Source organism: Natator depressus, chromosome 3 (genome assembly GCF_965152275.1).
Source record: "Natator depressus isolate rNatDep1 chromosome 3, rNatDep2.hap1, whole genome shotgun sequence".
Classification (NCBI taxonomy): domain Eukaryota; kingdom Metazoa; phylum Chordata; order Testudines; family Cheloniidae; genus Natator; species Natator depressus.
Window position 1 is genome coordinate 96,191,699 of NC_134236.1, and position 23,159 is coordinate 96,214,857.

A 23,159-nucleotide genomic window follows, 5' to 3' on the forward strand; every position below is an offset into this window, starting at 1 on the left:
ACAAGCAATGTTAATTCTGGCATTCCCTAATTTTTGAGTGCTTGACTTTGTAACTTTAGCATTCTAACAAGGGGTGTGTGTGTGTATAATAGATCATGTAGTATGTCATGTCTCACAAAGTAGTCTCCTGCTCTGGTTGTCCTGAGCAGCCAGAAGGTCATCTTCACATATTACCTAAAGATTCCACCTATGTAAGCGAATCACCACAGGGTGTAAGTCTGCTGTAGCAGTGCCTTTGCTACATCCTCTCCAGTGCAGGTGGTGATGTCAGCTCCTCCGTTCCCTTCCCCTGTGCACACACATGTCAGGCTGATCCTTAGCTTCTGGAATGGGATCCTTAGCTCCTGGACACACGAGCCATTCTCAACTTTTGGAGAATGCTGTAACTTGCACAGCTGGCTGGTCCAAGGAAGAAGAGAGTGTAAAGATTGCTTAAAGTTCAGTTCTTCCAGACCAGAGAATCTGGCCCCAGCATCTCTAGAATAGTATTTATTTTTACACACTTAATGTAAGTGAATGCAGTGTGTAGTGTTGGGGGGAAGCCCTTATACTCTTATATGGGGTAGAGTCTTAGAAAATCTGTTGCCTTTAACTCATGTGTAACTTTTTAAAAGCATCCCCCCTCTCCCCCCCACACAAACATTAGAGCATTATCTAAGACTTTATTATCTAAAATTTAAAAGTACATATAAACTATGGTAATCTGACCTGATTTTAAGGAGTACATTTAGCAGTTAATAAAAATTACTAAGAATGATATCCATGTTTGGTGACCTGCTTTTTGACTAAGGCCCCAATCTTGCAAATGAAAAGTAAGTGGAACTTTTCTCGAGTGTAAAGGTAAGCATTGGTGTAACTGTTTGTTTGCAGGATCTGGGCTTCAATGTACAAAGCAAGTGATACGACTGGAAGCAAGATGAAGTGGTGTGGGCATTATAGGCATAATCTTTTAAAATTAGATTACATTTTCCCTCATGTATCCCATAGTTCAATGTGCAAAACTTGAAACAAAGGCTAAATATAATACATATGTCTGAAAGTCTGTGAGAGTTCCAGTTGACTTATAACAGTAGGACTATTTTGTTCCCCAGTTAGAGTGGAATTGTACAGCAGATACTTTTTCTTCTGCTGTCTGTGGTAGTATTTAGCACACTTGCATGTTTAGTACACTTCTATAAAATGGATTTCAGTGGAGGTGGAAAGTAGACTCCAGAGATTGTATTTATAAAAACAGATTTATAATTAGGGTACACTATGCACAAGGATACAACAAAGGATCAATTTGGTTTTAATAAAATATGTTCCATTAAATCTAAATGATTCCATAAAATGCTCTTAAATTTTCCCTGGGTGCTGCTTAATGTTGCTTGGCAGGGAATGGCTTGTGGGTTTAAAAAGTAATCTTGTGGCTTTGTAATGTTTGTCATTTACTAATTGAGTGACCCAGAAGTAGACTGGTGTGTGTGTGTGTGTGTGTGTGTGAGTGAGAGTGTGTATATATTTATTTATTTTCAGGGTCCCATGATTTCCTTTCTGTTTTGGAATTGGCTATAGAATGTCACCCTAGAAGCAAGCTTTGGCTACCACATCTAAGCTTTTATTTATTCTTTTAACACTGATTTTAGCTCTTTATGGTTGTGAAGATAACTTCCTAAATGTGAATTGATGTAGTTTGCTTTACTATGCAGACAGCATGAAAGGAAAGCTTTTAGAGTAGCATGACTTGTTCCTGTTCACCCTAATAAGATGTTAGTCTGAAATTCACTCATGCAATTTTAAAGGTCTTGTTAACTTATTTCACTGCTGGTAGTATTGGCAGACTGTTGAGCTAATGTTTTTATCTATCACTGGTTAGCTGTAGTGCTGGAGAAATAGAGGGGGGCACCACAGGTCATCTGGCTGTTGACCAGAGTTGCTGGGGCAGGGAAAGGAGTCAAAAACCTGGCCCACTTCCCATGGTTTTCCTTCACCTTTCCTGGAAAGAAATCAGGTGAGTGTGGTCTCTGCTCACAAGGGGAACAGAAGGAGGAGATGCATACTTTCTCAAGTACCAAAAATCTTAGCTGGCCTTGTGGTGTAAAAAAACCCTCAAGACATCTATTGCCCATTCCAAGTTGCTAAAAGCCCCAGCTTGACAGAAACCTGCAGATTTTATGCATAAATTCAAAATCTTGCAGCATACTAAACAATGAAAATCTGGAGGCAGTGCATATGGGGAAAAAATCCATGAATTTGTTGTTTAATTTAATATGAAAATAAAAACAAACTCATTAATAAAATCTTGAATTTATCTGAATCTACTGTAGAAATTTCATTGTGACTCAAAATTAGCACTATATCACAGAAATCAGGATTTTCCTGCAGAATTTAATTTGTGTGCCAGAGAATATTCAGGCCCCTTCATGTAATCTGATCCTGTGGAGTCCTGAGGGAATCTTTGTTTCTTTCACTTTCACAACGTTCTCGCTAACAGTTTTTCACCTCTGCTTTCCAGCTTCCCAAGTTGTAACTACATCTCACCATCTGAAGACAAGAAAGTACTCCCTTTGGAGTTAGTTAATAAAACTATGAATAGTTGGATCACTTTGGCTTTGGGACTGGATGTAGTTGACTTATTTCCTGTCCCTGTTTGTGCCGATTTGAAATGTCTCTGGCCTTCAGACAGTCTTGGAGGAGCAAAGCTGTCTTCTCAAAAATAAGGTTCACTGTGATTAGAAATGGCAGCCGAACTGGTGTAGTCTGAGATCTACCAAAAGGTTTGATATGGGCATCTTGAACTTCATTTTGGGCCTAAGTGTGTTATCCATCTTACCGGTTAAAATACGCTACATGGCCAATGATCTTTGAGTTGGGCAGACTTAAAGAAGTATTGCTTGTGGGTGAATTGTTGGTGTTTGCTACAAAAAGGCTACCAAGAACAAAACACTGGTCACAGATAGAGACAAAAAGACCTGCATTTCTCCACTTCGCAAAATTTCAGTAATAGCTTATTCTAGCTAAAGAATAGCAAAGTACTGTCTAATTTACTGTTTAAAAACATGACAAGGCCACTGTTCGTAAAACATCCTCACAATGGTGTAATCTCATCTAATCATTCTTGAACCAATGCCGCCATCAGTAAATGGGAATGATTAATTTGTAACCCTCATTCTATCTCCTTGTTATGGATGTGCTGAAATTTCTTTCTCTGTATTAAGCTTGAAGTGACTCAGTGAAGTGTTTGCATTTAGCTTGTCAAACATTCTTCAAGAGAAAGTCTGGCTGCTCATAATAAAAACAGGCCTCTTAACCTGTATTTGTGCTCGGGCTGCTTTAGTTTCAAAGAAGAAAATACCACTACTTTGTTACCAAAACAGTATCGTTCAGTGTGGAGACCTGATTAAAGAAAACAGTAACACTGCAAAAAAAAAGAACAGGAGTAGTTGTGGCACCTTGGAGACTAATAAATTTATTTGAGCAGAAGCTTTCATGGGCTACAGCCCACTTCATCAGATGCATAGAATGGAACATATAGTAAGAAATAAATAAATATATATACACACACACACACACATACAGAGAACATAAAAGGTGGAAGTTGCCACACCAACTCTAAGAGGCTAATTAATTAAGATGAGCTATTATCAGCAGGAGAAAAAAAAACTTTTGTAGTGATAATCAAGATGGCCCATTTCAGACAGTGGACAAGAAGGTGTGAGGATGCTTAACATGGGGAAATAGATTCAGTTTGTGTAATGACCCAGCCACTCCCAGTCTCTATTCAAGCCCAAGTTAATGGTATCTAGTTTGCAAATTAATTCCAGTTTATGATGATTTAGTTGGGGATTGGTCCTGCTTGAGATGACCTCCTGAGGTCCCTTCCAACCCTGATATTCTATGATTCTAACTTGGGCTTGAATAGAGACTTGGAGTGGCTGGGTCGTTACACAAATTGAATCTATTTCCCCATGTTAAGTATCCTCCCACCTTCTTGTCCACTGTCTGAAATGGGCCATCTTGATTATCACTACAAAAGTTTTTTTTCTCCTGCTGATAATAGCTCATCTTAATTAATTAGCCTCTTAGAGTTGGTGTGGCAACTTCCACTTTTTCATGTTCTCTATATGTGTGTGTGTGTGTGTATATATATATATATATATATATATATATATATATATCTTCTTACTATATGTTCCATTCTATGCATCTGATGAAGTGGGCTGTAGCCCACGAAAGCTTCTGCTCAAATAAATTTGTTAGTCTGTAAGGTGCCACAAGTACTCCTGTTCTTTTTGCAGATACAGACTAACATGGCTGCTACTCCAAAAACTGCAAATAAAAAAAAATGTGTTCTTTGAAAGACCATCATAGAAGTACTGTGCAGATAGATTTCAGTCTTGTCATAGTTAAAAATCAAATTTGGAGTTTTAATGAAGAATTTCTAAACATGGAAGAGTTAAATGTTTAATTTAGGGCTTCTTTTGAAGGATGTGGAGCTGCTCAGTAATTTAATATGGTATATAAATTGATTATTGGTAGCGTACTATATAAATATTGGTTTAGTATCATAGAAATGTAGGGCTGCAAGGGACCTTGAGAAATCAAATCCAGCTCCCTGTGCTGAGGCAGGACTGAATAAATCTAGACCATCCCTGACATGTTTGTCCCATCTGTTCTTAAAAACGTCCAATGATAGGGATTCCACAGCCTCCTATGGAACGCTATTCCGGAGCTTAACTGGAAGGGGGATGGGAGGGAGGAGAGGGGGAGGAAGCAAAGTATAGGCATGTCTGTAGACCTTTTGATGATTTAAAAATCCTTTACTTCTGGGTCATGCTTTGTCCCTACTGTTAGTAGCCTTCTCAAACTAAAGTATTATTTGATACTGTCTGATCACTGTACTCACCCAATATGCATGAAGAGTGATTTAAGAGTAAATAAAATCACACATACTATACTCTTAGCAGCACTGGTGGGTGATGTAGGAATGCAGCCGCGGTAGTTTCAATAGCAGAAGCTGCCACGAAGGTGGCAGCCGTGGCCAGGCCCTGTGGTGGGACAGATGCCTAACCATGCAGCAGCCAACACGGTTGGTAGCCTCAGAAAGCATGAAAAATTGTAATGAGCAAAGATGGTCTTAGAAGTTTTGGGGAAAGCCTAACCACAATTTTGGTTTCCCGTTCAAACCCTTTTACAGGTCACCGTGGTTACACAACTACATCTAGAGCCCACTGAAATATTTTGGGAAAAGTTAGCCAGCTGTTCCTTGGAATTACACCAAAACTTAACCGACACTTTTTTCTTATTTTTAATCCTGCCTACAATACAAACATGCTGAACAGTTAGGCTGTGGAGTGTGGCATCACTGAAATGTGCAGCTTGGTTCCTGGGCCTGAAGAACAAAAACACTAGTAAAAGTAAGAAATTCTTCCATTTTAAGTGGTAGCACTGGAGTGCTTCAGAAGTGCTTTGTATTTAGCAGCTGGCATGCTAATTAGCTGCTTGTCAGACCATCTACTTAATACTAAATGAATGGATACCCAGTGGTAGCATCATTTGTGTGTTGAATCAGACATTAACGATAAAGTTCCTTTACAAACTGGGCAGCCATCATTTATTGTTAGAAGTCACACTTTAAAAAAAGACCCCCGGGAGATAGTCGCAATGTCATAGCCAGAATTCTCAACATCTTTCTCTTTCCTGCAGAGAAAGAGAGAGAGAGAGAGAGAGGATGATTGTCACGCTGTGGTGCCAGAGCAGCAGCCGCCCTGGAGCCCAAAGTTATCCCTTCACCCACAGAACAAGTAAAGCACAGGCACAGAGAGCGCGCACGGGTGTTCTGAAATTGCACCCTAGGCAGATTGTTTCAGTTCAATCCCCATGTACATTCAATGTGAGGATGCCAGTTTATGCTAGTGGTGACTTCTGTGTTGCGAACACTTCATTGGGAAAGGAGCCCACAGCTAGGGTTGCTAACTTTGTAATCGCACAAAACCGAACACCCTTGCCCTGCCCCTTCCCAGAGGCCATGCCCCTGCCCTGCCCCTTCTCCAAGGCCCTGCCCTGGCTCAGTCCATTCTCCCCCAACTCGCTGTCCCCCACCCTCACTCACTTTCACTGGGCTGGGGGAGAGGGTTGGAGTGCTGGCACCAGTGTGGGCTCTGGGGTGGGGCTAGGGATGAGGGATTTGGGGGGCAGGAGAGGGCTCCGGGATGGAGCTTGAGTGTGGGAGGGGGGTCAGGGTGTTGGCTCCAGGCTGCGCTTATCTCAGGTGACTCCTAGAAGCGATTGGGATGTTCCTCCGGCTCCTAGGCTCAGGGGCGGCCAGTGGCTCCATACGCTGCCCGTGCCTGCAGGCGCTGCACCCATAGCTCCCATTTGCTGGGGTTCCAAGCCAATAGAAGCTGCAGAGTTGGTGGTCAGGGCGGGGAAAGTGCATGGAGCTCCCGTGGCCGCCCCTACGCCTAGGAGCCAGATGTGCCGGCTGCTTCTGGAAGTGGCACGGAGCCAGGCGTGTAGGGACCCTGCCTTAGCCTTGCTGCGCCACCAACCGGACTTTCAGCAGCCTATTAAAATCTCCTGGATTCAGTGTTTTCCCCAGGAATTGCAATTTGGGGGTGTTCAAATTTACGGGGGGGGGGGCAGGGCCAATGAGGGGTGAGACCGTGAGGGTGAAGGTGGGCTGTATAGCACCATAGTAAAAAATGAAAAATGTTTCATGACCATTTTATTAGATTTTTAAAATCAGCACACAAATTAAAGTTGGCTATTCAAGCCTTCTATGAAGCACTAATTCTACATCCTTCTTGGTTTCTTGTTATAATTTTGCACAGCTCTGTTAATGAACTTCTTGAATGCAATGCGTTCATCTTTGGTGGCTTCTCGTGTGTCCGGTACTTCCATTCCTTCAACTGATATGCTCATTAGTTCATTCACATGATCAGGCAGAAGGCGGCTTCTGTCAAAACACAAAATTCTATTCAATGATGAAAAAGAATGCTCAACTGTAGCTGTTGTGACTGGGAGTAGCAAGAGATGAATTCCTACTTCTTTCAGCCCACGAAACATAGCATAAAGATCGGGTCGAGCCACTAGTGATGATAAAAAAGAAGTTGAAGTCAAATCTTCATTCATTCGTCGTATGATAGTCCACTCTGTGTTCAAATTCTCTGTTCTGTCCTGAGCACATGGCAGCCCCATTGCTGGTAGTGCCTTACTCCACTCAGCTGTTGGTGTTTTATAAGACAGGGATCTGTAAAAGCTACGTAGAAATTGAGTAGAATCTAGAAGTTGCTGTTGTAGATTTTTAAGAATCAAGTCTGTGTACTTTTTCAGTTGTCTTAACAAACACTTCTTGTCCTCTTCACTTAGGGATTCAATATAAATGCCATTAGTCAACTTTTGGACTGAAGTCTTTGCTTCTTCCAGTACTTTTTCAATGGATAGCTCTGATTGATCCAAATGTAGCTTCTATTGCTGGACAACTGTTGTAGCAGATGCCTGGATGGCATTGTTTAATAACCCAAGTGGTTTCAACAGAAGGCTTACAAGAGAGAGAATGGCAATAGTCTTCTCTGAACATAGTAGCAAAAGTAATCCACCAGCCTCACTACTTAGATCCATCCCATCTTGGTAGATACTTTCCAAAGCCGGTAATAATGGCTGGAGTAATTTTAAGACAACAGCCAAGGATCGCTCATGAGAAAGCCAGAGGGTTTTCCTAGGTTGGACTAATTTGAATTTCAGTCCTATGTACCTTCTATATTTTCCAAGATAGTCAGTCTTTTTGGACTCTTGCTGAAAAAAGAATATAATAAAGACATTAAATTTATAGCTTTTTTAATGTCTTTTGGAAGAGTCTGCAGCTCGCACTAGCGCTAGTTGGAGTAGATGGCCTCTGTAGTGTGTATAGGAGAGATTAGGGTTACACTTTTCTCTGAGCAAAGCTTGTGGTCCACCATGTCTTCCAGAGAAGTTTGCAGCTCCATCAAATGCACAAGCAGCCATCTGTTTGGGGTCCCATTGATAAGCATTTAACTCTTCTAAGATGTGGGTTGTCACAGATACAGCCAATCTGTCTTATATAACTTGAACATCTAGAAATGCATCTACTGGCCTACCACTGACATCAAAATAACGTACACAGTGACTTAATACTTGATGACCATTTGCATTGGTGCATCAGCCATGTATGCAAATTTTTTGAATGTGGTGAGAGAGTTCTTCACTTTTTCAACTATTGAGTCTTTCACTGTTGCACCACATGCGTCTAGCCAGTCAGCAGTGTTTCTTGCAGAAAGATAGAGCATTTGCGCGTCTTGTTCGGAATCAGTGTTCATTTTCAGGATGAACAAGGGACAATGCACTTAACATTGGCCTCCAGTTTGTAGTGTGTGGTATCTCTTGCTTAAATAGAAAGTATGATGCCACGGCCATGTTTGTTTGCGTGAACTGTGTTGTGTCTCCAGGATTCTTAACAGCCTCATTGACACTCACTGGTGGTGTCCTTGGTCACTGGAGACTTCAGAGTTTAGAGGTGCTTTCACATGAGTTCACCTCCCAGGTGGGGGGGCAAGAAGGCACCTTGTTCATTCCTCCAGCTGCTCACTGTTCGCTCTGGACAGTGTTGTTCGTTGTGCACCGTTCACTCCATTGCTCTGTTGCCAAAGGCCCTGCGCCATCACCTTCTGCTGCCACCTGCCACTATGACCTCTGTGGGTTGGTCTCTTGAGGTTCCACCCAGCTCTCAGTGATTTCAGCTGAGCTCTCAGTGGGGAAACCTCGGTGCTAGTGCAGACTGAGCTGTCTCTTCCATAGAAACACCGTCCCACCGCAGGTCTAAGCACTTAGACCTGATTATCAGTAATTTCAGGTGTAGTGATTACTTAACAGAACAAAAGACTGTCTATGGAGCCTAATCATCTCTGTCTTTAAACAGTGGAGGGGGCAGGTCTAAAAGTACTTGTGACTCAGGCAGACCATCAAGCAAAACACCTGTCCCCCACCCTCTCTCTTGATTCCCTCAATCAGCAGAGGCTAAGTACGGTTCTACTGCCCTTTACTCATACAATAAGAATAACAACATATCTTTACCCCCTGCATTCAAGTGATTTGTAACCCAACCCCAGCCAATATCTATCACTTGGGCAACACAGCTCTGTTTGCTGGATACCTAGGTAGATTAGGTGTGAATGTAAATACAATCTGGTCCTGAAGCCTTTCCCCCCAGCTCATCACTAGCTGTCAGGGAGAGGTCATTTAGACTTTGCTTACAAATCATAGTTTGAAATTATTAGGCTGGCCAACATCACCAAAATGAATGCACTGACATGGCCATAAAAGCAACAGCTGTATAAGGAAGCTAATCTATGTTCATACTTTTCAAATCTATTATGCTTTTTCAGATACACGTATTTTATCAGACACTTTATATGCTTTTAAAGTGTGTATTAATGTTTCAATTTCAATTCAAATTTCCAAACAATCACTACATTGGCAGCACTGCATGTAACTAGTTCACAAAACTGGGGGGGGGCGTGTTGGGGAAATTCAGGGGGGATAATAACCCCCATGGGGGGCGTGTAGAGAAATCCCTGCATTGCTTTCAGTAGTCACTGGGAGATCTGTGCTGATTCCAGTAAAGTCCTGGCCAATCCGGGAGGGTTGGCAACCCTACCCTTAGCTCATTCTACCTTCGCCTAAGAGCCTTCAGGTGGTAGCAGCTTTTACTCATTACTGAAACAGATAAGGTCTAAATGAGTAACCCAGAACTGAAAAGCCCTGTATTCTGTTATCAGCCTCTTGAGCTATTCAGTCAACATTCTCTCTCCTAAATAACATGGACCCAGAGAGCACAGGATGAATGCAGGCTATTACTGAGCCTGTAATCTAGGATAAATTTGCTTACAGTCACTTAACTACCACTATCAGCAATAACTCATTCATTAAAGGGCTTTGTTATAGCTAGAGATTGAAATTATATAGTTAAATTTATTGAAGTGCATGGTGTATTACATCTTCTGTAATAATCATGGCAAACCCCTTTAGTGACACCCACTTTAAAATGCTGATGAACTACCATTGCCTGTAGATTGCAATACACATCTCTGGCTTACATATTTTTATCATGGTGATAAGGAACATCACACTTCACTGACTAAAAGAAGCACATTCATATATTCGTTATAAGGCTGAAATGCTACTGTCAAGTAACATGGAGTAGGGGGCAGAATATGACGTAGGATTGATAATGGAGACAGAACTTTTCACCGAGATCCCGTTCAGTCCATCAGTAGTGAGTGAAAGTTGCTCACACTAGTGGCTGTTAGGTGCCTATACTAAAAATACCAAAACAAACATACACTACAGTTTCACATTGCCAATTTTGATGGCTTTTTTTGGAAACTTATCGATGGACTCAGCAGGGGCACCAAGGACCAAATGGTCATGAACACTGAGTTACCCAGCTACTCTCTCTCACCCTTGAGATGGTACCTCAGGTTTATTTTTGATTCACATTGGCAAGGCAGACCATGGAAACTTACAGTGCTGCTGGCTGGGCTGCAGCTATTCTGTGGATACAGGAATTCAATCTCAGACTGTTGGTTTAGCCCTGATGAAACTAGAACATTTATTCTTTACATGAATAGGTCATTGTTTCATAGTTTGAGATACAAATCCCCAACCCCAAGCTAAAGGCTTTGTTCTTTAGTTTCAGTCAGACACCACAAACGAACAGTACCAGAATTAGTGCTTCACTAACATTTCCCATTACTGACAATGGAATTAAGTTCTGTTTCTTGCCAATATACACTGAAAACCTTGCCTCATCGAGTACTATCAATGCACCGATCTCTGCTACATTCCTCATCATGTCCTTCCGATTCATCAGTGAGAGTTCACAAAGGAAATTAGCAGCTAAAAACCAGAAAGTCAAATAGTTTTTACGTACACATCTACAACGCTCTTTATTCTGTTTGTTCTCTAGATGTAGATCGTTCATTTATAACTTTAAATGAATGATAAACTTTTGTACTTCAGTTAACTTGAAAAGACAAGGAGGAGGAGGTGACTCCATCTTAATGTCCAAAGCAAGGAGACGTTCCCCGTTTGAGAGGTAAGCCTGCCTTGGGACCCTTCCAGCGGTCTCCATCAGTGTGGCACTGCTCCTTGCAGCAGGGGGTGCCTTGCCAGCGCTCATCTGAACAGCGCCACCAGCCCCCAGACTTAGGTCTGCTGTCAGAGTTCCTGGTTTTGGTCCCCAAACTGTAGGCAGTGTTCCTCGGGCTCTAGGTGTTGATCGCCTGCAGTCTGGCACAGACCCGCAGAGGCATGGCATAAGTCCCAGAGGGTCGAGACGCCCGTCCCTGAAGCCCCGTCGGTAGATCGCCGGTACAGATCACCGTGGGCACGTCAGTGGTCTCCGAGATGTCAGTCTTCTCTCTCTCGTTCCCGATCTATGGAGCCGCACCGCACTCTAAGCGTGAGGTGTTGATTGCTGGGGTACTGTTGCCGATCTGCCAAACGCCACCGTCGGTCACTGGGGTCGTGGCGCTGAGAGCCATCACCCCCGTACAAGTCCTCAGTTGAGGTCCATGGCCAGAGCCGATGGGATTGGGGTAGACAGGCGGCCTCGGTACCCTCTTGGTACCACAGACAAGTCTCTCCCTCCTCGGACTTGGACAGCGAGGAGGAGAACCTGCCTGTAGGCCAACATCACCCACTGGGGGCATCGACATTCCCCTCTGGGCCACCAGTGGCTACATGGCCCCAGAGCCAGTGGCCGGCCCCCTGGCAACTATAGAACCCCTGGGAGTTTTCACCCTATTGCAGGGACATAGGTCGGTCTCGGGGCATCTGAAATATGATCAGCAACAGTCTCCCGCCCGACCCCTAACTCGGGCGCAGTGTCAGAGCAGGCTCCCCAGGGTCAGCCAGCCTCAGCAGAGACTCTCCTAGCAGAAGTGGTGCAATTGGCAGACCCTCCTGTACCTGCCTCCTCCTCATCTTCACCTGATGAGACGATAGCGGGGCCCTCTCACACGGTTCCCCAGGATGATGCAAGGGCCCATCAGGAGCTTTTGAAATGGTCTTCGGTACACGTGTTCATGACACATTGCGCCCATCACCCAGCAAGCCAGAGATGACCCTGTATTTGGCAAAGCTGTGTTGTAATCAATATGTCCATGAACTCCTACCTGCCTCCAGTGCTACTGCTTGGGAGTCACCTACAATGGAATGGACATGAGCAAGCACTCGAAGAAGAAAAGGTGGTTACCTTTCATAACTGTTGTTCTTTGAGATGTGTTTCTTATGTCTATTCCATGACCCACCCTCCTTCCCCTCTGTTGGAGTTCTGGCAAGAAGGAACTGAGGGAGGGTGGCGCCCCTTGTACCGGCACATACGTGCACCACTCTAGAGGGCACCAGAGCCGGTCCTTTCTGGATACCATTGAGGGGAAAACTTCTGGCATCGGTGCATGTGGCGAGCACACACACCTACAATGGAATGGACATGAGCAACACATCGCGAAAAACAACAATTACGAAAGATAACCGTCTTTTTCAACTACTATTTAGTCCTGTTGCTTGTGACGAGTCTGAAGCCCTGAGAGAGTTTGCTGTATTATATTCTTATTCACCAGTAGTATTATTAATTTTCAACATCAAGAACATATTCTGCCCCCATTTGTACCTGTGCAACCCAGTACAAAGACAGTGGGGTTGCATATGTGCAACCGAGAGTGGAATTTGATCTGGAGAATCTTTATTATTCCTGGCAACTAGGTATGAACCAGAAAGAAGACAGCCTGAGTTTTGAGATTCCAGGCTGAATTCACAAGGGAGGCAGTTTACAAATGGAACAAAGTGGTGACTTTTTAACAGAGCCGTTCACTGAGACAATACACACCAAAACCCCTATTCTTTTAACAGTTACTTTATTCAGAAAACTGCATTTAAAGACAATAAATTTCATGTTTTATGCAGCCAAAGATATTCCCCCATTGCATAACTGTCCCAATAAGGAGCACACATTCAGAATCAACAACCTGTCCATTGTCTACAGCCAAGCTCTACGATACAACCGCATTTGCCCCAACCCCTCAGACAGAGACAAACACCTACAAGATCTCTATCAAGCATTCTTACAACTACAATACCCACCTGCTGAAGTGAAGAAACAGATTGACAGAGCCAGAAGAGTACCCAGAAGTCACCTACTACAGGACAGGCCTAACAAAGAAAATAACAGAACGCCACTAGCCGTCACCTTCAGCACCCAACTAAAACCTCTCCAACGCATTATCAAGGATCTACAACCTATCCTGAAGGACGACCCATCACTCTCACAGATCTTGGGAGACAGGCCAGTCCTTGCCTACAGACAGTCCCCCATCCTGAAGCAAATACTCACCAGCAACCACACACCACACAACAGAACCACTAACCCAGGAACCTATCCTTGCAACAAAGCCCGTTGCCAAGTGTGCCCACATATCTATTCAGGGGACACCATCATTGGGCCTAATCACATCAGCCACAATATCAGAGGCTCGTTCACCTGCACATCCACCAATGTAATATATGCCATCATGTGCCAGCAATGCCCCTCTGCCATGTACATTGGTCCAACTGGACAGTCTCTACATAAAAGAATAAATGGACACAAATCAGATGTCAAGAATCATAACATTCATAAACCAGTCGGAGAACACTTCAATCTCTCTGGACACTCGATTTCTGATCTCAAAGTGAGTATCCTTCAACAAAAAAAACTTCGAAAACAGACTCTAAGGAGAGACTCCTGAATTGGAATTAATTTGCAAATTGGATACAATTAACTTAGGCTTGAATAGAGACTGGGAGTGGTTGAGTCATTATACTAAGTGAAACTATTTCCCCTTGTTTATCTCCCCCCCCCCTCCCCCCCCCTGTTCCTCAGACATTCTTGTTAACTCCTGAAATCTGGAAATGTGCTGGAAATGGCCCACCTTGATTATCACTTCAAAAAGTTTTCTCTCCCCCCACCCCACTCTCCTGCTGGTAATAGCTCATCTTAAGTGATCACTCTCCTTACAATGTATATTTTTTCATGGTCTGTGTGTATATATAAAATCTCCTCACTGTACTTTCCACTTTATGCATCCGATGAAGTGAGCTGTAGGTCACGAAAGCTTATGCTCAAATAAATTGGTTAGTCTCTAAGGTGCCACAAGTACTCCTTTTCTTTCTGCCCCACCAAGTTATCACAGGTAAAAACCTAAGTTTGAACCATACTTAGAGAGTTAAATTTAGCTTATGTTGGATGAAAAAGAGGAAGTAAATTTCAGAGTTAAGAGCCAGGTAATAGGAATGTCATGCCACCGGCCCCCAAACATTTAAATATAAGAACTATCAACTCAGATGCCTCAGCTGATAACTTCTTCCCTGGCCAAAGGGAGAAACATAGTTTTATGACCAGTAAGGGCAGTTTCATATGTGGACTGCTAAAATTGAGACAGTTTTGAGCTACAGAACTGCACTGGAGTTACGAAGATTTCTAAATGATGTATTATAGAGGGGCAGTAGGTCCTGTTTGTCTCACCTAAATTAAATTGATTCAAATGTTTAAAGTTGAACCATTTCAATATTCTAGTTGATAACAAGGGCAGTGTGCAATAAACGTTGCTGTGAGCACTGTTAGCATGTAGTTTCTTATGTTTAAAAGAATTCTGTTACTATCTGCCTTTATTATTAAAAATAGTGTGACAATAATATATGGATGTGATGCATTTATTTGTATTACTGCAGCACCTAAGAATCCTAGTCTTGGAGCAGGAGGACTCCATTGTGCTAGGCAGCAAAAGTATGCCAACAATTTATGAATGCTGCCTTTGGAAATTTAGTAGTATAAAAAGAATTCAGCTGGGTTACAGTGACCTGTAAATGAAGAGATTATTTCATTTGCAGATTTAAACAGGGACCTGATTCTGGCTAACCTCCAAGAAGACTGAGTTGATCCAGTAAGCAAAGATTTCTAAATGGAGTGTGAAGAACATATCAGCTTTGGTAGTAGTTTTGGACTTGTATTTGACAGAGTCTGTGGAAAAGAGTCATTTTGAAATTTGAAACCCCCCTCCCTGCAAACTCATATGTTTTAGAGCATAAAGGGATTAATTAACAAAAGGCACTTAATGCGTGTAGGAGGGACTTCTACTCTGAAGCACATTAGGAATCCTGCTCTGAGACACCTGTAGTTCATAAAACAGGGGCTCTCTCCATGCTCCTCCTAAATTGTTCCTCTGCTACCCTTCTCTGGAGCTTGTCAATTTCAGTTCCAGGCTCCAAGTGTTCTGGAGCATACTGGAGCTAAATTCTCAAGTATTCAAGCCACCTTGAATCCTGTGATGCATCAGTGCAAAGTTCTGTAGCACGCACTTTTTAGGAGCCCAGTTTAGGGGATTCTGTAGAAATCATAACTGAACTGTCTGAGTTTTGTGCATGTAAAATATGAACCACAACTTACACATCAGCAGTTTTTGACCTATATACACATACAAACATTTAAAAAAATTAAATTTTGAAAAGTAATTTATAAAATTATCAGTGAACCCATTCCCCTCTTCTTCCTTTATCATGGCTTTGTGGTTCAAATCCAAAGAAAAATGGAGGCAGAATGGTGAAGAGAAGATTACCAGAAAAAATGCCAGTATACATTTGATTTAATGTTGTAGCTTTGTTGGTCCCAAGGTATGAAGGAGACATGATGGGTGAGGTAATATCTTTAATTAGACCAGCTTCTGTTGGTGGAAGGGGCAAGGTTACAAGCTTCACAGAGCTCTTTGTCAGGCCTAGAGAAGGTAACCAGGGTGTCCAAGCTATATACAAGGTGGGACAGATCAAGCACAATGTTGTAGGAGACCACTTAAAAAGAAGTGGACAGTTAACACCCTTGCAGTCATAGGACAGTGGAGGGTTAGTAGGCAGCAGGATGTTTTGCAAATTGTTGTAATGGGCCATAAAACCTACACAACTCCTTTTACCAGCTGGAGTCACAAATCTCCCACTCTTAGACTTGGTCTCAGGTGGCTGTACCTTGTGTACTGACCATGCTTTCCCTGGTGCTACTGAACTTGGTCAGTGCCTGCAACTCTTTCCTTTGGGAGCTATAACCAGTGTAGGTAAGGCATATTGGGTTTAAATTTCAAGCTATAAATAAAGGTATAAAAACTAGATGAGCTTTGGGAATTTAAACTGATGAATGCACTTAAATGGGTATTATAAAATGTTTAAGACATGCTGTTAGGTCCAAAAGGTCAAACTTTTGTATCAAAGGTGTTTGTATTGCAGGTGTATATGTAGCACTTTTTCTTTACTTGCCTCCCCCCTCCTTGCTGTAAGCAGATTGTATACTAAAATGTTCAAGAATCCTGTTCTCCCAGTGCCTCAACAGGATTTTTGTGTGATTTATGCCTTTTTATTGTTTATCAACAAAGAAGTGTCTGAGGATAATGAATAGTGAATATTTACATACTTATATAATTAGGCTGCATGCCACCCCTGGAGGCCTGGAGCGAGTAAGGCACTTGGCTTAGGTTATTTCACCCCACTCCAGGATCACATGGGGCAGGAATTCCTTCCAGAGGCATAGTCTGAGCTTGGGAGGGGAAATGAGAGACTTCGCTTATAGAGATGCAGCAGCATGACTTCAACCCTCTCAGAGTCCGTCTACATACAAACGTGCACCGCAGTAATTAAACCTGTTCTAGTTGATATCTTGGGGGAGTGGGGCGGTTTTCAGGGAAAGTCTCTGTGGATGCTCTTATGTAGGAATAAGTGTCCTGTTCTGATTTAGCGTACACTGAATGTTTACATCCGTAAGCAAAATAGAACACATTCTAAAATAAGATAAGGTGTAAATTAGAACTGATTTAGTTATTGCAGTGCAAGTTTGTGTGTGGAGAAATCTTCAGTTTCTGAAACTCTACCAGGAACAAATTACCCATATTTTCTTGGGACAGATTTTCCTTTTGAGAGAAGGGAGCATGACGACTCTGGTAAGAAGGCTATAGGACATTGTTGGTAGGAAAAAGCAGTCTGGTGCAGGGATTGGGAAGGAACTTTAATGTATCTACTATGGAAAAGAATGAATAAAGGAAAAGTGAAAGTGAAACGTAACAAAGGAATATAGTTTATAAAGAAATGGGAGATGGGCAAGAATTTTAGGTACAAGTGTGTGGTGGTGGGGAATTGTATCAGAGGCTAAATTCTATAAAAAATCACTGTTTCTACTGTTGAATCACAAGTTGCACATAGAAAATTTAAATAATTGTACAATCTCTTATAGTACTATTGTCCACTGTCTTTCTCCTCTGGTTTATCACCTGTTACTTCACGTCTACTGGGATAGTGTTAGCACAGCACCTGGGGTGGTGGGATTCTGGGGCCTCTGAGAGCTACCCAAATAAATATAAAAGTTATATAAGAAATTACAGTGGTGCTAACTCTCACAATTTTGGGGGAGTGATGTGATTTTGGTTGTGACTGGTGCCCGTGTAGTGAATTTGAGCCTGCAAGTTGGCTGTCTGGCCACTTGCCTGCCTCTTGGGGCAGAATAGCTAACCAGAGCTGCTACAGACAGAGCTGTCTCTCCCCACCCCTCCAACCCCAGAGCAACCTAAAGCCATTCTCATAGGAGGAGAGGGTGAAGATGGCTCTGTACCCTCCCCTTCTGTGAGCCATGGGGACAGGATGGTTCCTTTGCCCCTGCCTACCCCACAACATCTGGCCAGGAGCAGGGGTGGGGGGGAAGTGAAGACCCTTTGGAGTGCCCCCCCAGTCTGGAAGCCATGGCAGTAGGGGGTGAGGAACCTCAGGAGGAGCAGAGGTGAAGCTGTATGAGTGAGTACAGAACTGAGGGCAGCTTTGTGGACTGAGCTGATGGGGTGGGAGCTGGGTGTGAGATGAATTATAAAAAGCACACAGGATCTTTTCAGGGGAAAAGGCAATACGCCGCATTTATTGAAAATACAACAGTTAGCATGCGCGCGCGCGTGCACACACATTCCGCAGATGGTCTTATAGTTACCAGTCTGTCGTGGCTTGAGTCAATCTACTGGCCAGTTTGATTGAGCACAGAGTGAGGAGCTGGGTTCTGTCAGTCGCACTCCAAGGCTTTGCAGGACTGAACCCATAGTTCTATGGCAAAACACCCCAACTTTACACTTGTAAATTCCCACTTCAGTCTATGGATTTTGCAATGTCATTTTGTAATTGTTAGTCCCTAAATTGTGTTAATCTTGGGGTTTTCTGCTGTTATCTCTTATTTGTTGTCTCGCCTTCGGGGGTGTTTGCCTCACCTCTGAGGTTGTCAATTCTGCTAACTCGTAGAGCATCAGATACAATAGATGTTATCTGATTGTTTCCTGCTGTCTCTCCAAGTCTCTCACTTCTTCTTGAGCATCTGGACATTTGTGATAGCTTTCGCACTCATCCTTAACCATGCACACATCCTTTACTCACACCAAACAATTTTACAGAGAATTTCAGACAGGATTACATTTTAGAAAGGGTTATATGGTTACAAAGGAACCTTACACAACTTCATTTGCAATGCAGATAAGAAACAAGACCTTGTAGCAAATACTGTAATGAAAACTTATCCTAAAAGAAAAGGTGACCATAATCAGCCATACGGACTGTTCTGGTCTGTTCCTGCTTTAACATCAGTTCAGACACAGGCAGCCTGTCTGATTCGTTTCTACCAATGACCTCTTAGGCCATTCCTTTCTGCTATTCAAAAGGGTGGCTGTCAGGATATGGTTAAATCATACATCAAATACATGCTACGTTATTATATCCTTCATTCTAAATTATCCAAAATACATACATAAAATCCTACTACTACAAATTAACTGCTGGGCGGGGACAGGCAGATGTGCAGGTGAGAGCTCTTTCAACGGGGCCAAAGGCATCTTTTTTTTTTCTCACTCTCACCCACAATGGAAAGGGGGAATTAAAAAATCAAAAGACAGACCGAAAAAGCACACTATATAGTCTTTGAAAGAAAAGAAAACCTCATGTTTTTGGAGGTCTGACTAATGATTTTTGATCTCCTGAAGTTGGCAATAGTGGGAAATATATAATGGGAAATAAAGGCATTTTTTTCAATCTTTTAGTCTTGGATTATCAGTCTTATAGTGAGTAGAGGATTCACAATTTAATAGGGATTTTGCTCATGAGGGACACTAGAAAAAATAAGAGAAATTTGAAGGTAACTGATTTCTTCCAGCTCCATATTCACCAGTATTAAAAGTTCTGCAGGCCAGAATTTTCCCTTCACTTGCATTTGTGCAATCCCACAGTACATCTTCCTTGGTAACACCTTAAATGGCTGATGAACATGTATCAGAGGACAGAATTTGGCCCTGTGGTAGGAATTAAATTATTCCCTTAACGAGAGAGTCTAGATATAATCCGTCTCCCTTTTCCATGTCTGTCTACAGTCCTAACAGTAGCTAACTTTAGTCAGTGAAGTTAGTACATGAGTCTCAGAACACACAGCAAACTTTCTGAGTAAGAAGGTGTCGTTTTTACATAGTTATATCTGGTCACCTTAGGCAAATCATTCAGGCTGTGATTTTGAAACTGATATATCTAAATGAGTGGAAAATTAGGCCATTTTGGGGCTTAACGTTAGGCCTCCTTCTTTAAAAGTTGTGGCTTTAACCTCTCTGCCTTTTTCCTCTGTAAAATGGGGAATTGTGAGATTTAATTCACTGTTTGTGCGGTTCTAGGCAGTGATTGAATATCATAGAAATTCCTGTACATAATATTTGCGTTTATATACTCAGTTTATGAGAGTAGAGTAGGTGCAGCACCATTATATGGTAAAGCTCCAAACAGAAGAAGTGTCTTCAAAACTTTAACCTTTCTCGATTTAAAAGTACTGCCTTTCCATTCCTTACAGCTTTACCTTTTGTAGTGATAGTACTCTTATTCTTTCAGTATGTGTGAGATTCTCCCCACTGTGGAGTTGTCTGCACAAGACTCTGCGCACTGCATAGGCAGTTAATGCATGATGTAAGTGGTGCATAGAGTTTTTATCTATGAAATATATTTATATCTGCTATAAGCATTCTCTGTTAAAACAAGTATTTGTATTTAAGAACATAAGAATGGCCATAGTGGGTCAGACCAGTGGTCCATCTAGCCCAGCATCCTGTCTTCTGACAGTGGCCAGTGTTCAGAGGGAGTGAACAGGGGAGGGCAATTATCAAATGATCCATCCCGTCCTCCAGTCCCAGCTTCTGCCAGTCAGAGGTTTAAGGATACCCAGAGCAAGCAGTTGTGTTACTGACCATCATGGCTAATTGCCGTTGATGGACCTATCTTCCATTTGATTGAGAGTGATGTAGAATAAAACGGCAACAGCTTATTCTGTGCTCTTCAAGGAACAGATAGAATTTGCTTTCCCTATGCCAACTTCTGGTAAGAAGCACGCATAAGAGCATTGAGCTAGCAAAGGCAGCCAGAGGCTTCTGGAGCAAGTGTAATCTTTTTTCCCTTGTAAAAACTGGGCTCTCTCTTTGGGTACATGTTTTTATCCTTTCTGCATGAAATAAAAAATACCACTGTAGTCTACATGTATTGCATATCTTAGTAAGATATAAAATGAGGATTAGCTAGACTGTCTCTCTCAGTAGCCAATATAAAAGATAAAATGTTTGAACATAGACTCACTGGCAAACATACATGTGCTTTGTGCATGTGATGTAACAGATGGGGATGTGACAGAAAAGCAAAATTACTCTTTTAAAATATTTTCCAGAATGTGTTCAAAATAAACTTAAAAAAAAATGGCATATTTTGTTAGTGTACGGATAGCTAGAATTCAGAACAAATGCATTATCTTGTGCAATTCACAAGATGTGTTGGAAGCGCTTTGCTTTTTGCATAGTAGATATGGAGTACTTGCTTCACAGCTATATGACCACTTACCTGGTAATTTTTTACCCTTCTGTTTACGTGCAGGTGCAGCTGGGACAGGCAGATATAAAATGTCCAATCACAGAGTGCAGTGAACACTTGGATGAAACAACTGTCCTCTACAACCTGCCACATGAAGACATCATCAAGTATAAATACTTCCTGGAACTCAGCCGTATTGACTCCAGCACCAAGCCATGCCCTCAATGCAAACACTTTACCACTTTCAGGAGGAGAGGTCACATTCCAACCCCTATGAAATTGGAGAACAAATACAAAGTGAGCATGCTCACCAAACCTATGGATTAGATGACACAGCTGTGAGCAACAAAAGTAGGACAGCATGTGGTGGGCATTAAATGGGCTTTCCTCCATTACTGGAGCCTAATGTAAGCTGTGATTTAGAATATGAATCTATAGTATGATACCTCTGAATAACTGGTCAAGTCATGTAACAGTTCAGTCTTCTATTTGAACTTTCTTTTTATCATTTATTTCTTGTGGTGGTAGAAGAACAGTTTTGGTCATTAAATTTTCATGATACCTTGAAAGGTGACTGAGCCCTTCACTTTACTCTGTGCACTAACTGAACGTCAGTTTGGACAGAAGAGAGATGGGGGCACTAAGATTGACTTTCATAATTAACCAGAGTTTTTAGCCACACAACTCCAGTCAACTTTTCTCACAATTAACAAAAATGTTTAGGTACAAGTATAAAGGACTATGTGTTGGGGAAGCACTTTTCGTGAGGGCTGCTATGCTGCTTTGTGATCAGTTGCTTATAGGTGCAACTTTTTATTTTTTTAATGGATAACTGTTTTAAAATTCCCAAAAAAAATCTGATTATCAGTTGCTTAGAATTCTTCATTACCCTATTGAGGAAGGTATGATACCGGAGGGTCAAGGAAGGTAGAGGTGAAAAAGATGTATCATATATTTATCTGTCCTCCTGTCATGCCAGAACATAATACTCTGAGAGGGGATATACTGGATATTAAGATGATGACGGTACATATGCTCATAGCCAAAAAAGCAAAGTACCATCCACTATGCGTACAGTCTGACTGAAACTCACATGCATAATGCAAAAAAGACTAGTAATAGGTAACTACTGTCCAGTTGCATTATTTAGTCACTTGTACTAGATTTTCTCAAAGTTACTTAACATTCTGAGAGCAAGTGTACGTGTATGATATGTGATGAGGTTTTAAACTTGTTTACAACAGTGGACACTAAATATTTGCTAGGAGAAAAAAAATCCATATCTGAAGAATAGCGTTAGTGTAGTCTTTAACACTATCCCCCCCCCTTTCATTTTTTTTACTTAATTTAAATCTTGTTGCTTCAGATACTTTTTTTGTTGCCATTTTGAGGAAGGAACATGTAGGGTGGCAGTTATATTACACATTTTTCACAACTATTTTACTCATTTCCTCTTTCTTCACTCTCCCTTTCCATGACTTTTTATATGGTAAAATACTAAAGGTGACAGCACTTGTTTATATATTAGAACCACATTTTTATTAGTTTATTTTATTAAAGTATTTACTTACTGCCATTTACATATTATTGGTAACCTCTAAAAAAGCTGCAAAGATATGTACCATGTTCTGCGCCTTGAGTCACCACTAGGTCTAGAAAGCCCTCTGTGGTGGCAAATGGCAGAGTTATTTCGAAGGGCGACAAGATTCTGGGCATGACACTCAAGATGTCATTTTTTGTCTTCTATGTATTTTATCAGTTAATTTAGGAAATATTTGTTAGTAAATGGATGAAAACTACCAACTCATGATTAAGAATACTGTAACTTGCCTGTCACAGTCACTGTTTTTGCTTCTTGCTTTAATGACAGTAGTGTTGCAGATTTTCCAGTCTTTGGAATATGCTGGTGTCTCGTTGGGTTTCAGGTCACTCAGGGTGTGTCTACACCCCAGCCAGGAGTGAGCCTCCTAGCCGGCTTGGACAGACTCATGCTAACAGGGCACTAGCTATAGTGATAAACATATCAGTACGGACATTGTGGCTTGGGCTGGAGCTTGAGCTCTCAAGCCTATGGGGTCGGGTGGGCTTTACAGCCTGAGCTGCGACATCCATACCGCTATTTTTAGCGTGATCGCTCGAGTCCCATTAGCATGTGTCTGTCCACCTGGCCTGGGAGGCTTGCTCCCAGCTGCAGTATAGACACACCCTCAAGGGAAGCTGAATTCAGAATG

The 23,159-nt window shown here is 42.1% G+C and overlaps 1 protein-coding gene across 3 annotated transcripts in view; it reads left to right on the forward strand.

Annotated features, from left to right (window-relative positions):
* The window catches only part of RNF217 (ring finger protein 217), a 156,128-nt gene that overhangs the window by 23,393 nt on the left and 109,576 nt on the right, over window positions 1–23,159 (forward strand). For all 3 annotated transcript variants that reach the window (XM_074948366.1, XM_074948367.1, XM_074948368.1), the window contains exon 2: window positions 20,992–21,225. In XM_074948366.1, coding sequence (XP_074804467.1) covers window positions 20,992–21,225 — 234 coding nt within the window. The remainder of the gene's footprint in view (window positions 1–20,991; window positions 21,226–23,159) is intronic.